The 17,961-nt window shown below is 44.0% G+C and overlaps 1 protein-coding gene across 1 annotated transcript; it reads left to right on the forward strand.

Moving 5' to 3' along the window:
• The first annotated feature begins 47 nt into the window (after window positions 1–47).
• LOC126412678 (prostaglandin reductase 1-like) lies at window positions 48–16,695 on the forward strand. Its single transcript, XM_050082382.1, has 3 exons — window positions 48–264; window positions 7,608–7,958; window positions 16,027–16,695. The coding sequence occupies exons 1-3, from the start codon at window positions 64–66 to the stop codon at window positions 16,477–16,479; spliced, it is 1,005 nt and encodes a 334-aa protein (XP_049938339.1). The 5' UTR covers window positions 48–63; the 3' UTR covers window positions 16,480–16,695.
• The last annotated feature ends 1,266 nt before the right edge of the window (window positions 16,696–17,961 follow it).

The raw sequence follows: 17,961 nt of genomic DNA on the forward strand, positions 1-17,961 counted from the left end.
CGGCGCGGCCGCGTTATATAAGCGGCGTGCAGCGACCGCGCTTGCAGTAGGACACCGGCAGCCATGGTGAAGGCGCGCAAGATCGTGATCGCCCGCGTGTTCCAGGGAGAGCCGCGGCTCGAAGACTTCCGCATCGAGGAGGAGGACCTGCCGGCTCTCCGCGATGGCCAGATACTCGCCGAGGCAGTCTACATCAGCGTCGATCCCTACCAGAGGGCGTACAAGAACATGCACCACGTCGGCAACACCATGATCGGCTCACAGGTCAAGTTTCTTTCATATGCCTCCGTTGCTAACCAATTCTAATTAACTCGCACTAATTACTGTCCTGACAGAAGAACACCATTGCGAATGACAAAATTATTACAGGTACGCCATATTGAAGAACACAAGTCCACACACACACGCTCACAAATAACACTGACTTTCCATTGGCACCCCCTGTTTCTGTTCACCACTGATGCAAAAATAAAATAAAAACAATTTGCTGTGCTGAAGTCAATGAATCAATTTACTTTTGGGTAATGACAGATGATAAAACTTTGCAAAAAATGTCGTACATGAACGAGTTCAATTTTTTGAAAGATAAAAACCTTTTCAGGCGTTTTGACAGATACTCGTATTTCACTTTTATCTTTTTTTTTTTATTACTTGATTTAAGTTTGGAAATTTGTGGTAAGTTCCTATGCGACCAAATTGCTGAGGCCATCGGTCCCTAGGCTTACAAACTACTTAATCTAACTTAAACTAACCTACGCTAAGGACAAACACAAACACCCATGCCCGAGGAAGGACTCGAACCTCCAACGGGGGCAGCGGCGCGAACCGTGGCAAGACGCCTCAGACCACGCGGCAGATTTAAGTTGCATACAGACGATGATGAATGAGAATAATATTATCACATGCTTATTTCTAATAAGTAACAAAGCTGAAGTAATCAGATCGATACTGAAACTGCTTTGTGAGTTGGTATTAATCTCAAATGATAACATTATGAATAATTGGTTTGTTGGTGTACGCCTTTTTTTATTTACTTGATCATAAAATGATAGACATAAATCTATCGTTACCTGAATGCGATTTTTGCCGTGGTCCTTTAGTTACGATCAATTTTATCTTCTCCTTCTTCCGTCCTTCAAGACTGAGTCGTTTGTGCCTCTTCCGGCTTCACCTTTTACTGCCACCTCTTTCTGGGCCTTCGTACGTCCCTTCTTCCTCTTGGCTGGTACAGCGTGGCCACTCATTCTTTGTGGGTGATGTTAGCATACAGATTTATTTTGTTCAGTCTTTTCATTAGTGTTATAAATATTTAGTTCGTTCCTAACAACTTCATTTCTTATGCGGTCTTCACTGGGAACAACTCTCACTTCCCTAAAAAAATCTCATTTCTGCTGCTTGTGGTTTGCTTTTATCTCGTTTTTAAGGATCCATGACTCTCTTCCCTACAACAGTACACGATCAATTCATATGTCGTTAAGTAAACCATCAGTCTCACTGTATAAGAAAGTTGCCATTACTGTTTTACTGTAAAAGTCATCTTGTTGTGAACTGCTACTTATCACACACATTAATTCGACATTTACAGATGTTTATGGTCTATCAGAAATATCCAAATTCCGTGTGTTTAGAAAAATAGGAATAGCCTGACTTGTATTTACGTTATTCTTAATATCGTTGACAACTGGCAAGTGTGTTATACGATCTTTAGTCAACAGTTACTTAGGGTAATACCATTCGCTCTGACTAACTGACACTAGTCCAATCACTCCTTGTCCATCGACATATTTCGTAAGCTTTATGTAACAAGAAATATTTTATTTCTCTGAACCGACATCTTGCATTTTCCAGGAAGACGTGTTGTCAACAGAATCATATCACTCTTTTGAATACATAGCAGTTGATAAGAGTATAGCAGCCCTTCGGTTCAAGGTTTAGTTTCTTATAAATTACACTACAGCTTTCACCCGCTTGTACAAACGCAGAAGAGTATTAATTGATGTGATACCTCCGTATAAAAAGCATTGTTAGATCACTAATTCACCTGAAGACGAAAGAACGACAGGTATCAATGGCCTGGGGGGGGGGGGGGATATTTTTGGGTTCTGGAGAAATGTAAGATCATACGAGAAAATTTATCGTGGCAGATAGATTCAAAAACGGCAAAACAATATTTATAGCATTTGCATATTTAGAAAAAAACAATGACAATGTTGACTGGAATACACTCTTTGGAATTAAAAAGTTATCTAAAATAAAATACGGGCAGGAAATGTATTTAGATTGCACAGTAACCAGACTGCAGCTGCCAAGAAGAATACGAAAAGGAAATCAGTAACTGCCTCTCCATCATATTATTCAGTCAGTACACTGAACAAGCAATGAAGGAAACTCAGGAGAAATTTGGAAAGGAAATTAAAGTTGAAGCAGAACAAATAAAAAACGCTTCAGTTCTCTGACAGCATTGCAGTTCTACCAAACAGTGCAAAAAACTTGGAAGATTATTTGAACAAATGGATAGTGTCTTCAAAAGAAGTTGTAAGATGAATATCAACAATAGCAAAGCAAAGGTAGTGGAATTAAATCAGGCGATGATGAGGGAGTTAGATTATGAAACAAGATACTAGAAGTAGTAGACGACTTTTACTATTTGGACAGCAAAATAAATTACGATGGCAGAAGTAACGAGAATATAAAATGTATACTAGCAGTAGCAATGAAATCTTTTCTAAAAATAAGAAATAGGGAGTGGAAACAGTTGTCGGGTGTGAGGTCGAATGTCGTTGTGAATTTCGACAATATTTCATCAAACGCAACCGAATGACATCTTCAGGTGCGACTAATACATTGCTGAATAATGAATGTTATCACTGTCATAACTCAGCAGTGAGATCGACGCACCTGCAGATGTCGATCAGCTGCGTCAATGAAACATTGTGCCTATTTCACAACGACAGTCCACCTCTCTTCCGACAACTTTTCCTACTAAACCGTCGGGTAAGCCTCAATCAAAGCAAGAAAAACGTTAATACCGTGTACAAATTTGAAAGTCAGAATGTCTTCCACGACAGTATTTGCTGGATTGTAGTAACCTTATCTGTAATCGATTCGTGTAGAATAAACAGAGCAGACATGAATAGAATAATGTCCGATGTTACGGAGAATGCTTAACATTAGATGAGTAGACTGGATAACTGATGAAGAGAAACTGAACCGTGTTGAGCAGAAAAAAGTGCATGAGCACAACTTAACTGTAAGATTGGATAATGAGGCATCAAGCAATAGTCAGTTTGGTAATTCGAAGAAGTGTGTTGCTACAAATTGTAGAGAGCGGCCAGTGTTCGGCTATGGAGTTTCATACGGACAAAGCTTGCATTAGGTATGCAGAGATGATGAGAGTTAATCAGAAGGTCTAGCAGATACAGACGCATGAAATCAGTCTTTGGAATGAAGACCCCGAAACAGCATATCATTAAATATTACTGTGTTGGCAAACTACACTCCTGGAAACGGAAAAAAGAACACATTGACACCGGTGTGTCAGACCCACCATACTTGCTCCGGACACTGCGAGAGGGTTGTACAAGCAATGATCACACGCACGGCACAGCGGACACACCAGGAACCACGGTGTTGGCCGTCGAATGGCGCTAGCTGCGTAGCATTTGTGCACCGCCGCCGTCAGTGTCAGCCAGTTTACCGTGGCATACGGAGCTCCATCGCAGTCTTTCACACTGGTAGCATGCCGCGACAGCGTGGACGTGAACCGTATGTGCAGCTGACGGACTTTGAGCGAGGGCTTATAGTGGGCATGCGGGAGGCCGGGTGGACGTACCGCCGAATTGCTCAACACGTGGAGCGTGAGGTCTCCACAGTACATCGATGTTGTCGCCAGTGGTCGGCGGAAGGTGCACGTGCCCGTCGACCTGGGACCGGACCGCAGCGACGCACGGATGCACGCCAAGACCGTAGGATCCTACGCAGTGCCGTAGGGGACCGCACCGCCACTTCCCAGCAAATTAGGGACACTGTTGCTCCTGGGGTATCGGCGAGAACCATTCGCAACCGTCTCCATGAAGCTGGGCTACGGTCCCGCACACCGTTAGGCCGTCTTCCGCTCACGTCCCAACATCGTGCAGCCCGCCTCCAGTGGTGTCGCGACAGGCGTGAATGGAGGGACGAATGGAGACGTGTCGTCTTCAGCGATGAGAGTCGCTTCTGCCTTGGTGCCAATGATGGTCGTATGCGTGTTTGGGCGTGCAGGTGAGCGCCACAATCAGGACTGCATACGACCGAGGCACACAGGGCCAACACCCGGCATCATGGTGTGGGGAGCGATCTCCTACACTGGCCGTACACCACTGGTGATCGTCGAGGGGACACTGAATAGTGCACGGTACATCCAAACCGTCATCGAACCCATCGTTCTACCATTCCTAGACCGGCAAGGGAACTTGCTGTTCCAACAGGACAATGCACGTCCGCATGTATCCCGTGCCACCCAACGTGCTCTAGAAGGTGTAAGTCAACTACCCTGGCCAGCAAGATCTCCGGATCTGTCCTCCATTGAGCATGTTTGGGACTGGATGAAGCGTCGTCTCACGCGGTCTGCACGTCCAGCACGAACGCTGGTCCAACTGAGGCGCCAGGTGGAAATGGCGTGGCAAGCCGTTCCACAGGACTACATCCAGCATCTCTACGATCGTCTCCATGGGAGAATAGCAGCCTGCATTGCTGCGAAAGGTGGATATACACTGTACTAGTGCCGACATTGTGCATGCTCTGTTGCCTGTGTCTATGTGCCTGTGGTTCTGTCAGTGTGATCATGTGATGTATCTGACCCCAGGAATGTGTCAATAAAGTTTCCCCTTCCTGGGACAATGAATTCGCGGTGTTCTTATTTCAATTTCCAGGAGTGTATATTTTACCATACACTACAGTGTGACGTTAATATTACGAATGTAAATCGATGGAAAGTACTGTGTGATAACTATTGAACTGTATGAAATGAAATCGTCATTACTTCTGAACGGTTTGCGTTAGCACGTTCAAACTGTACGGTTGGCCGCAGGGCGCGGTGGGAATTAGTACTCAGATGCATGGTTTGGTTTAGCGAAGAAGCGCACTTTCATTTGGATGGGTTCGTCAATAAGGATAATTGGCGCATTTGGGGAACTGAGAATCCACAATGCGCGATCGAGAAGTCTCTTCACCCTCAACAGGTGACTGTGTGGTGTGCAATGTCCAGCCATGGAATAATCGGTGCGATATTCCTTGATGGCAAGGTGACTACTGAACAGTACGTGAAGGTTTTGGAGATGATTTCGTCCCCATTACCCAAAGTGACCCTTATTTAGACAAGATGTGGGTCGTGCAAGACAGAGCTCGATCCCATCGAAGAAGGAGAGTGTTTGACGTCCTCGAGGAGCAGTTTGGGGACCGCATTCTGGCTTTGGGGTGTCTAGGGGCCACTGGCATGAGCCTCGATTGGCCGCCATATTCTCCGGATCTGAATACATGCGATTCCTTTTTGTGGGGATATATTAAAGACAAGGTGTATAGCAATAACCCCAAAACTATTGCTGAGCTGGAACCAGCTATTCCAGAGGCCATCGATAAGATCAATGTTCCGACACTTCAGCAGGTCATGCAGAATTTCGCTATTCGTCTGTGCCACATCAACGCCAATGAAGGCAGTCTTATCGAACATGTCATAATCTATATCCGAATATATGTAGTAACGTTTAAATGTTGAACAAGGTGTGTGCACGCTGTAGTTTGTAACTAATTTACGTTTTTTTCATATAGTTCAATAATTCTCACGCTGTAATTCCTTTCTGTTATGCAGTCTGCAGTAGATCTTTCTCGAGCGCTTTGTAGAGAACTTGGATGGCAAGAAATCAACAAGTGACTGAGAACTCTGAAGAAACTTTTAAACGCCAAGATCGCTAGTAAAGCTGATACAATGTCAGGAACATATAAAATTATTAATAAGTCACGGCTTTGACAGTAACAAATTACCAGTATTTGGCTGTGATTTCAGTTTCATGCAGACTGCATTCCACCTGTTTTACAGCATCCACACTATCATGGAACACACAGGTTATTATCTGAGTCACAAGTAACAACTAAAACCAAGGTTATTCTACTAAAAGTAGCATTATAACTTTCAATGTCAGACGCCATCTGTTGACAGACGTTCGTAATTCGTTCTGGGTGCCTTGTGTCTCAGGCTATCGATGTATAACCTGTCTATGGTTGAAGAAGTGGTCCACGTATTCTAAACACAAACTCGAACTGTACTGTATGGCAGATTATGTTATCATTCTCAACATCCACCATTAATATATTCAAACTTGTTTCATTACTAAAAAATTTAAAGCCAAATGAAGAACACATTTAATGCATACTTACTACAGACCGTTTCGTTGGGGCAAAGTTTTCTCTGTGCACAGTCGTGTCCAGTTCTCAAGTAACTTTTGTTTACCATGTGGTAAAAGTTATGTAGTACTCCTGTCCATTATCTGAGATACGTTTTCAGACTTTGCCTTGCTGTTTTAGATTTTGTGATGAAAAGTGTGATAACGAAGCAAATTGCGTGAACGTAAACATCAGGCTCTGCTGTAGGTCAGTCTTTTACCACAACTTTTATTTGCCATTTTCATTCGTTAGCTTCGCCAATTCACAAGCAAACTATCGCCTTCCAACCTAATCCAAACATCGGGCTACGCTAGAGATCAGTCTGTCTCAGTCTGTCATTACAACCAAGATTTTGTGGAGTCCTAATATCACACTCTAGCCTGTCAGCAACAACTGAGGATGAATGGTTCTAAATACGAGTATTAACAATATCATCTCACCTAACATTTTGTCTCCTCGGTTATCGAAAACGCTAACGTTAGGTCTAAACAAGTAATCGCCTATACAAGCGAGAACATATGGCTTCCGTCACGTTGTCACAATCCACTTGGCTAGGTATACCAGTTAGCAACGCACTTGTCAGTGACTGTTAGTCCTTACAAGTTACTAATCACAACGTAATAGGTGAGGCGATAGCAGCAGGAATATTTTAATGTTGGTGGATTGTGGAGGGATGTGTTTTGGTCTTCAGTCCTGAGACTGGTTTGATGCAGCTCACCATGCTACTCTATTGTGTGCAAGCTTCTTCGTCTCCCAGTACCTACCGCAACCTACATCCTCCTGAATCTGCTTAGTGTATTCATCTCTTGGTGTCACTCTACGATTTTTACCCTCCACGCTACCCTCCAATACTAAATTGGTGATCCCTTGATGCCTCAGAACATGTCCTGCCAACCGATCCCTTCTTCTAGTCAAGTTGTGCCACAAACTCCTCTTCTCCCCAATTCTATTCAATACCTCCTCATTAGTTATGTGATCTACCCATCTAATCTTCAGCATTCTTCTGTAGCACCACATTTCGAAATCTTCTATTCTCTTGTTGTCTAAACTATTTATCGTCCACGTTTCACTTCCATTGTGGAGGGATACAGGTTGTGAATTCGCAAAACCGTAACAAAACACTACTAAAAATACCAGTTATTGCAATTAACAGAAATCACAAAGAGAAGTGTGCTAATCTCTGCCCACAGGTGGCCCGCATCGTGGAGAGCCGTGCTGCGGACTTCCCAGTGGGGCGGTACGTGGTCGGCTACTGGGGGTGGCGCGACCGCACCGTGGCCGACGTGGGGCCGGATGCGCCCTACTTCATGTCGCCGGTCATGCTGGTGCCAGACCTGGGGGAGCTGCCCCTCTCCCTCTCTCTGGGGGTGCTGGGCATGCCTGGAATCACGGCCTACTTTGGACTGCTGGAGATCTGCGAGCCCAAACCGGGAGAGGTCGCCGTAGTCAGTGGGGCAGCAGGTGCTGTGGGGTCCATAGTCGGGCAGATAGCGCGCCTCAAGGGGTGCAAAGTAATTGGCTTCGCGGGATCAGACGCTAAGGTAAGACACCGCTTCCATTTGCGATTCCTGCACCTATGACGCTGTGGTGTGCGTACTGTAAGACCTTCAGTACACACACCATCAGATTATTTGACATGTCGCTCTAACGAAGTAGTTGAGTGTCAGCAATATGTCTCGTGGTCTTATCGTGGCGTGTTTATCTTCTGCCGTTAGGTCGGACGATAGAAATGCCACTTGCACGCTTAGAATAGCAGATTTACGGTGACCAACCTAAAACAGAACTTGATTAATTTTCACACACATTTATTAAAATAATAACAAACATAAAAATTACTTAACTTGGTTCTGGATGCTATTTACAATTGACAATCTGAAGTTCCTTTGGTATTGGTACGTTAGTCTTATTCTCACATATATCTCTGATACTTGACAAAAGTGTGTATACATTTATCTTCATGGCTATGTACAGGAATATGGTAATCTTATTAGGCGCAGACTGAAACTTGACTATAGACTGGTACAGACAAATGTAGACTGGTACAGACTAATGCAGACTGGTACAGATTAGTGCAGACAAATGCAGACTGACTAATCGGAGGTCTGTACACTTGTTATAATACCACGCGCATTTGTGTATCACTGTGCGAGTGTGATCTGCGAGGAGAAAAAGTTCTACTTTAGCAGCAATCTCATTGGCTGCGTTACATATTAATACACGGATCTGCGGAAGCAGAATTTGGTCCGTCTCTATGGCAGCGCCATCTCGTAGTGCGGAGATGGACGAGCGCTGTGCCTGCGCTGTTGTGCTTAGCGGGGTGCGCTCTAGTGGGAAAGTTGTGTATGCGCTGACTACGTGGAACTATGTACACAACAGACGCAGGTGAGGTCAGTGCAGCATAATCACATCAGATCAGTGACACTTGTTCGTAAGTACTGCTGAGTTTTCCTCAAAATCCTTACATTCTTCAGACATAGGAAGGCTGCCCAGAAAGTAATGCATCCCATTTTTATCTCAGCTGAAAACAATGCTACGAATGGGAAACGTTACGTATGTATTATTTGAAGTCTCCTGAGTGAGCGCGCCAAGTATCTGTCACTTCCGACAGATAGCGTAGCTGCAGGACAGTTTCAAAGTGGCGTCTGAGGGTGACACACGTTACAAGCAACGTGCCGCCATTGAATTTCTCACTGTAGAGGAGAAACAGTGGGGAATACTCACAAACATTTGTGCAAAGTCTATGCAGCATCTGCTGTCGACAGGAGTACAGTTAGTAGCTGGGCACGGAGGGTGAGGTCATCAGAAGGTGGTTCGGTGGAGCTCGACGATTTGCAGCGGTCGGGGAGACCATCCACGGCTGTCACACCTGACATGTTGCAGCGAGCTGATGTTGTCATTCACGAGGACAAATGGACAAATGGTTCAAATGGCTCTGAGCACTATGGGACTCAACATCTGAGGTCATCAGTCCCCTAGTACCTAGAACTACTTAAACCTAACTAACCTAAGGACACCACACACATCCATGCCCGAGGCAGGATTCGAAACTGCGACCGTAGCAGTCGCGCGGTTCCAGACTGAAGCGCCTAGAACCGCTCGGCCACACCGGCCGGCTTCACGAGGACAGACGCATTACGACTCGGTAGTTGGCGCTGCATCTGTCAATCAGCAAAGGAAGTGTGGATGCAATTATCCGCATTTTTGGATATTCAAAAGCGTGTGCAAGATGGGTCATGCGGTGTCTAACGGTGGATCACAAATCGAACAGAAAAAAACATTTTGTCTTGATTTGCTGCAACGTTTTGAAACTGAGGGGGAGGCCTTCTTGTCCCAGATTGTGACAGGTGATGAAACCTGGATTCACCATCTTGAGCCCAAAACAAAACGACAGTCGATGGAATGGCGCCGTTCTCTTTCCCCGCAGAAGAAAAAATTCGAAGCACCTGCTTCCGCCAGTAAGATCATGATCATCGTGTTCTGGGGCTGTTAAGGTGTGATTCTCATTGATATGATACCAAGAGGCGGTACCATTGATTCAGGAGCATATGTCAACACATTAACAAAACTGAAGACGCGCTTCCGGCGACTTAGGCGCCACAACAATCCAGCAAATGTTTTGCTGCAACACGATAACGCTCGGCCCCACACAAGTATGAGGACTACTGAACGCATCGCAGAACAGGGTTGGACAGTGATACTCCATCAACCCTACAGCCCTGACCTACCGCCTCGGGCTTAACACTTGTTTGGGCCAATAAAAGATGCCATTCGTGGAAGACACTTTGAGGACAATGAGGAGGTGATTCACACAGGGAAGCACTGGCTCCGTCACCAGGACAAGGACTGGTACCGACAGGACGTTTTGCGCTGGAGGAAGACCATAGACGGGATGGAGATTACGTGAAAAAATAGGGTATGTAGATAAAACACCATTCTTTCGTGCGTGTAATTCTCATTATGTCCAATAAAGAATTATTGAAGAAAAAAATGCAGTGCATTAATGTCTGGCAACCCTCGTACAAAGTGTAAATAAAGACATGTGCATTACCTGGTCAAACGTATTCGGACACCTCTATGTAATGGGAAATTGACGACTAAATGTCGCTAGAGGCAGACGTGCCAGTATAAAAAGAAGTGGGGAGAGAAGCAGCAACAGCAGGATTTATCAGTCGGGAGAGCTCTGTTACTTCGAATTTGAAATCGAAAAGCGATGGAACAGCCACAGTAAACCGAGACCAGGCAGGGCTCACAGACTGAGAGACAGGTACCATCGAATATTCCGGAATGTGGTTATAAAAATCGCGTGATATCAGCGATAGATTTCACTCGTCAGTTCCAACGTGCTACCAGCAGTACGGCCAGCACATTGGTTGTGCACAGGGAGTTAACAAACATGGGGTACAGTGATCGAGCAGCTGCTTATAGGCCACACGTTTCTGCAGTCAGTACAAAGCGACGCTTGGAGAGCTGTAAACAACAACATCACTGGATAGTGGATGAAACTGATGATTTGGAGTAATGAATCACACTATACCTTGTGACAATTCCGTGGGAAGTTTCCGGTTTGCTGGATGCCTGGAGAACGTTCCTGTGATCAGTTATTACCAACAGTAAAATGCGGAGGAAGTGATTTTATGCTACTGGGGTGTTTGTCATGGTTATGGAGTGGTCCCCTTATTGGGTTTAAGAAAACGCTAAATGCGGAAGGATACGAACACATTCTGCAATATTGCATACTGTGTACAGTAGAGGTACAGCTTGGAAACGATGAATGTTGTATCAGCGTGACACTACACTCTGCCACAAAGCAGCGTCCGTGAGCCCAAGGTTTGTGTACGATAACGTTCTTAAAATTGACTAGCCTACCCAGAGCCCCTATCTGAGCTTAGTGAATCACCGTTAGGACGTCGACTTCGCATCAAATCCCAGTGTCCAACTTCACTATCTTCTTTCGTTACTAGGAGGACTTGTCGCAAAAACTGGGGCCTAAGCCCCAGGGGTATGCACTGGATATACAACACAGTGGTTAGACCTACGATTTCCTATGGGGCCATAGTGTGGTGAAAGAAGGTAGAACAGCGGGTTGTTGCTAAAGAGCTTGCTAAGGTGCAGAGATTGACCTGCTTAGCCATGTTGTTGTTGTGGTCTATGTTATTTGTTAAGAAGAAAATACTCATGTATATGAACCATGTTGTTGTTGTTGTGGTCTTCAGTCCTGAGACTGGTTTTATGCAGCTCTCCATGCTACTCTATCCTGTGCAAGCTTCTTCATCTCCCAGTACCTACTGCAGCCTACATCCTTCTGAATCTGCTTAGTATATTCATCTCTTGGTCTCCCTCTACGATTTTTACCCTCCACGCTACCCTCCAATACTAAATTGGTGATCCCTCGATGCCTCAGAACATGTCCTACCAACCGATCCCGTCTTCTAGTCAAGTTGTGCCACAAACTCCTCTTCTCCCCAATTCTGTTCAATACCTCCTCATTAGTTATGTGATCTACCCATCTAATCTTCATCATTCTTCTGTAGCACCACATTTCGAAAGCTTCTATTCTCATCTTGTCCAAACTATTTATCGTCCATGTTTAACTTCCATACAAATACTTTCAGAAACAACTTCCTGACATTTAAATCTATACTCGATGTTAACAAATTTCTCTTCTTCAGAAACGCTTTCTTTGCCATTGCCAGTCTACATTTTATATCCTCTCTACTTCGACCATCATCAGTTACTTTGCTCCCCAAATAGCAAAACTCCTTTACTACTTTAAGTGTCTCATTTCCTAATCTAATTCCCTCAGCATCGCCCGACTTAATTTGACTACATTCCATTATCCTCATTTTGCTTCTGTTGATTTTCATCTTATATTCTCCCTTCAAGACACTGTCCATTCCGTTCAACTGCTCTTGCAAGTCCTTTGCTGTCTCTGACAGAATTACAATGTCATCGGCGAACCTTAAAGTTTTTATTTCTTCTCCATGGATTTTAATACCTACTCCGATTTTTTCTTTTGTTTCCTTTACTGCTTGCTCAATATACAAATTGAATAACATAGGGGAGAGGCCATAACGGGCGGAATTAGCAGCACACCAACCGCTGGAATGGAAGCCATGCTGGATATGCCTCCACTTCACCTTTGGGTTAAGATGGAGGCAGCAGCTGGGGCATACAGACTTAAAACTGGCCAAAACTGGGTCTCATTCAGATATCCAGAATAACACACTAACGTAGTGAGTGAGGTAAATATAGGTATGGCCAGGGAAATGCCCGCCGACTATATAATAACTCCGAACTGCTTCGACAAGCCTTACAACATAATAATTGGAAGTAGGGAGCAGTGGAAGAAAACAGTTCGACACCGTACGAGGGACATTGTTTGGTTCACCGATGGGTTTAAAACAGATCAAGGCGTCGGGGCAGGGTTGTACGGGGTTCAACCAAGACTGGAGAGTAGCATCTCTCTAGGGAAACTGGCCTCTGTATTCCAAGCCGAAATTACTGCAATTAGGGCATGTGAGGAGGAGAATATGAGTAGGTGCTACAATGACCGTAGCATCTACATCTATTCAGACAGCCAGGCAGCCCTGAAATCATTGGCAGCTCCTGCAACAAGATCTAAGATTGTTGCAGATTGCCACAGGGCTCTGGTGGAGCTAGGGGGAAGCAATAGGGTGAACCTAGTGTGGGTCCCTGGCCACTCAGGGACCTGTGGCAATGAACAAGCCGATAGATTGGCTGGGATGGGGGCAACAACTCCATTTATTGGACCGGAACCTGTCCTGACAATCATCAAGGCTATGATCAAATTAGAACTACTGAACTGGCTTAGGAAACAGCATGTAGGATATTGGACAATGGTCCATAAACAAAAACATGATAAGGTAATGATGCCCAAGCCATGTTTTAAAAGAAGCTCTGTAATCCTGGGATTGAACAGGAAAGAGATCAAACTCATGACTGGACTGAAGATCGGCCATGGGAACTTCAAAAAACACCTACACACAATGGGTATAATGGAAGAGGACCCTAAATGTAGGATCTGTGATGAGGGTGAAGAAACTGCATCACACCTAATCTTTGAACGCATGGCATTGGAGAGTAAAAGATACAGAATCTTCGAGACAACTAGACCTGAAGAAATTGTGTCTAACAAAAAACTGGTAGAGGGACTCTTTGCCCTATTTAAGGGCACTGGTTGGCTTTAGTAGATATACAGGGAGCGATACCGCACGATAAACCTAGTTTCGGTGCGGGCAGTGGCGGGTTAGACCTAAGCTGTTTTAGCTCTCCTGTTAAAATCAATCAATCAATCTTCTTTCGTTTCGGTTCTTGAGGAAGAATGGGATGGCGTTTCTTCGCAAATACACACCTCACTAAAAGTGTCCCTAGGAGGTTTCAAGCTGTCATAAAGGCGAAGGGTGGACACCTCCCATATTAATGTCCATTAATAGGTATCTGGATGCTTTTGATCAGATGTTTAAGGTCGCACCTCCATTCAACGAGATTATGTTGGCTATTTTCAAAAAATTGTATGATGTGTCACTCGTACACAAGCATATTGTTTGGTTGGCCGGTATAAAGAGAGCTTGAGAGATGAAGTGTCGTATTTGTATTACTATCGGTGAACATACATATGAAAAATAAGAAAAAGAGAATGAAACTGGGCGTGCGTTCACAGCCTCCACTCTTCTCTGGAGACGTCTCAAGGATAGATGTTGATGAGCAGTACTCACGTGTCTTCACTCCGTACTGTACTGATGAACCATAAACCGTTTGCACTCAGTCTCTCAAGCACAACAGCTAATTTTAAAGCTCGAAATCTCATTCTTCACGAATATTCTAACCACGTACTTATCTGGTCGAGTCTTGGCGCATTATCACTGTTACAAGGCCACAGTGTAACACTGACCCGCTAAGGACAGTAGAAAAAAATGACTAGTTATGTTTCATTAACGATAATTACGTAAGTAAATTCAGAAAAATTACACTCTGTGGTTGTTTCAAAACCCCGACAGACAGTTCATTGTACGTACTCATCTCAGGCTTTACTTATGTCACAGCACTCGTACTTCTGCTGTGTCTGTGTGTTCTTGGACTGCAAACGTCTACTGTAAACGGGAGATCTTATGTTTATTACTGTCTTTCTTTGAAATTAAAATATCGACAAAAATATACAAAATAGAAATGTAATACAGAACGGGGAAGCATGCAGCGACGCAATATTTTTTCCACATTAATGATCTGATCTCATCGCCACCTATACGAAATTTTTGGGGGTAATATAAACAAAAGTGGTTAGTTACAAGGATGTACCGGAATCTGTTGTTAGCTATTGAATAGAGCGTCGAGTAACAAATCCAGAAGTTGTCATCTTGAGGTTGAAGCTCTTCTGTCTGTGTTCGTTTACAAACAAATAATAGATGTATACAGAGCTCTCTATAATGGAAGTGTTTTCCCCGCCCTCAAAGAACTATCGGACAACACCGACCTATAAGCTCCCCCTCCCCCCCCCTTTCCCTTACACACACATCTTTTTAAAGAAAATACATAGAAATAAATGAAATAAAATAAATAATTAGATAAAAAAGTAAGTAAATAAATAAAACCCACACCCATTCACACACAAAAACACACACACACACACACACACACACACACACACACACACACACACATACATGCATGCACGCACACAAATCTCCCAAATAGAATTAGTTAATGTTAGGTCGACCATAACATCCCAGGCGTAAAATTTCGAAGTAAATAACTTTTCCACATTAAGATCTATATGGTGGCAAAAGACAAGCCGCGAAAGAAAACAAGTGCAATAAAAAAAACATAAAAACCCAGGAAAACCACTGCATATAAACAATACTTTGTGTTTCAAATTTGTAAATACTGTCTTCAAAACCCAAATTTATATGTTTACAAGTACATAGTAAAGAGCAATTTTTCCTGTTTAATAGAAATAAAATAAAGGCCCACTGATGATTCTCAATATTCAGCGAAACATATGTGGTAAACAGGAGAAAAGGTAAAACTGGGTGTTTGTGAAGGTGGACCCCCTCCAAAAACTAATCTATTCAGAAGTTAATAGAGGAAGAATGTAGTTGAAATAATAAGACACTAAACAACGCAGTTTTACCATTCCAGTAAAAATGAAAAGCAAGGCAAAAATTATTGTATGATAAACATATGGCATCATAATCAGATATCTATTAAAGCTGCAGAGGAGAAGTGCTAATTATGACCTATTTGTAGCAAAAATTGTGTCGTTCATCTGGAATGATTTGGGAAAACGAGTGCAAATTCGAATCAGGAGGGCCGGCCGTTGTGGGCGCTACAGTCTGGAACCGCGCGACCGCTACGGTCGCAGGTTCGAATCGTGCCTCGGGCATGGGTGTGTGTAATGTCCTTAGGTTAGTTAGGTTTAAGTAGTTCTAAGTTCTAGGGGACTGATGACCTCAGCAGTTAAGTCCCATAGTGCTCAGAGCCATTTTGAACCGAATCAGGAGGAGTGGATGTCATTATAGTAACTAGCTGTAACTTCTTTCCACAATGTGAAAACGTCTTCTTGTAGCGATATAACTGGCCTCTCTTCCGCAGGTGAAGTGGCTGAAAGAGGAGTTGGGATTCCATCACGCATTTAACTACAAGACGAATGACGTCACAGAGGCGCTGAAGCAGGCGGCACCTGACGGCGTCGACGTGTACTTCGACAACGTGGGCGGCGAGCTGAGCAGCGCAGTCATCAACAGCATGCGAGAGTACGGTCGCATCTCCGTGTGCGGCGCGATATCTGGATACAACGAGTCTATTCTCCCGAAGGCTACCATCATCCAGCCCGCAGCCATATTCCAGCAGCTCCGCATGGAGGGATTCATGTACATCCGATGGCACGACCGCTGGGGAGAGGGCATCGGACAGCTGATGCAGTGGATCAGGGAGGGGAAAATCAAGTACCACGAGACTGTTACCGACGGCTTCCAGAACACTCCCAAAGCCTTTCTTGGCATGCTGCAAGGAGAGAACCTAGGGAAAGCTGTTGTTAAAGTCTGAAGCGTGAAGCATACTTCCGTACTAGATTTGGGCGCATGAGCAGGGCCAAAGACAATTTGTTACAGTATTTTTTGCAGTGAACTACAAAAAGTAGCTGGATGACTGGGACAGAATATTCTTTCAGAATTTGTTTGTGCTTTCATTTTCCCAACTAGATTTTACGTCGTGATACACTTTTTGTAAGCTAAAAAGAAATAAATTTTATAGAAAACCTTTTGTGTGTTGTGTCCATTACTAAACTCCACAGTCAGATTATATGTTCCAGCATGTAGTTGTCGCAAAAACAACATGACTTAAGTGCTGTACACCAGCAACTGTATAAGAGCATGAAACGATAGAAAATATTCATGTAGCTGGTTAATGTTTGTGTTCTTAAGTAATAGAACCCAATACGAAGTCCTTGACAGAGAGTGTTCGTCAGAGACAAGGGGATCGTCAGTAGTGCGCCAGGGTAGTGCGATAGGACCGTTATTACTTTCTACATACATGAGTGATGTGGCAGACAGGGTGGGGAGCAATTTGTAGTTGTTTGCTGATGATACAGTTATGAAACGTCCCATTAGAAAAATTATACATGACTGTGCTTAAACTGACACACAATATTTTTGGCGCAACGCAATCTGACTATCAAAACTCCCTACAAAAGAATGGCCCTGACTAACATTAAACTATACCTTTCACAAATCACTAAATCACTTACCTCACAAAAATCTTCTTTACTCGAACTACTGCAATACAGCGAGCGCCACTACCGCCAGCTAAATAAAAGATTCAAACTACGGAAGGCGCTAACTACTGATAGGCATAGTTAGCAAATGAAAGATTTTAATAGAAAACAAACAATGTATTAACCTTAATAGTCACAATATATATAGCAGTTCATGACATCCAGTCTTACAAATTTCAAAACTCCGCCATCTCTCTCCCCACATCCACCACTGCTGGCGGCTCACCTCCAAGTGCGCAACGCTACGCGCTGTTAACAGCCCAGCTGCCCAACACTACAATGGCGAGTATTACAACAATGCCAACCAGCCACAGCCTGCACACAGCACAGCCAGTGATTTTCATACAGAGGGATACGTGGCGGCGGCGTTACCAATACAAGAACCTAAACAGCCTACTCACATAGCCCCCATACTCCCCACAAAAAATTTTACAAATTGTTTTGGGCAGTGGCCAATAATCATTTGATTAAATTTTTCATAATTACAATAACAAAGATATCAAATGCACACACTTATTGATACAATGTTGGTCAAAAGCTAAAATTTTCTCGCAGTCCATAAAGACAGCCCTGATCATTCAAAAATGGCTCTGAGCACTATGGGACTTAACATCTGAGGTCATCCGTCCCCTAGAACTTAGAACTACTTAAACCTAACTAATCTAAGGACATCACACACATCCATGCCTGAGGCAGGGTTCGAACCTGCGAACGTAGCAGACGCGCGGTTCCGCACTGTAGCGCCTAGAACCGCT

The sequence above is a fragment of the Schistocerca serialis genome, chromosome 7 (assembly GCF_023864345.2).
Source record: "Schistocerca serialis cubense isolate TAMUIC-IGC-003099 chromosome 7, iqSchSeri2.2, whole genome shotgun sequence".
Taxonomy (NCBI): Eukaryota; Metazoa; Arthropoda; class Insecta; order Orthoptera; family Acrididae; genus Schistocerca; species Schistocerca serialis.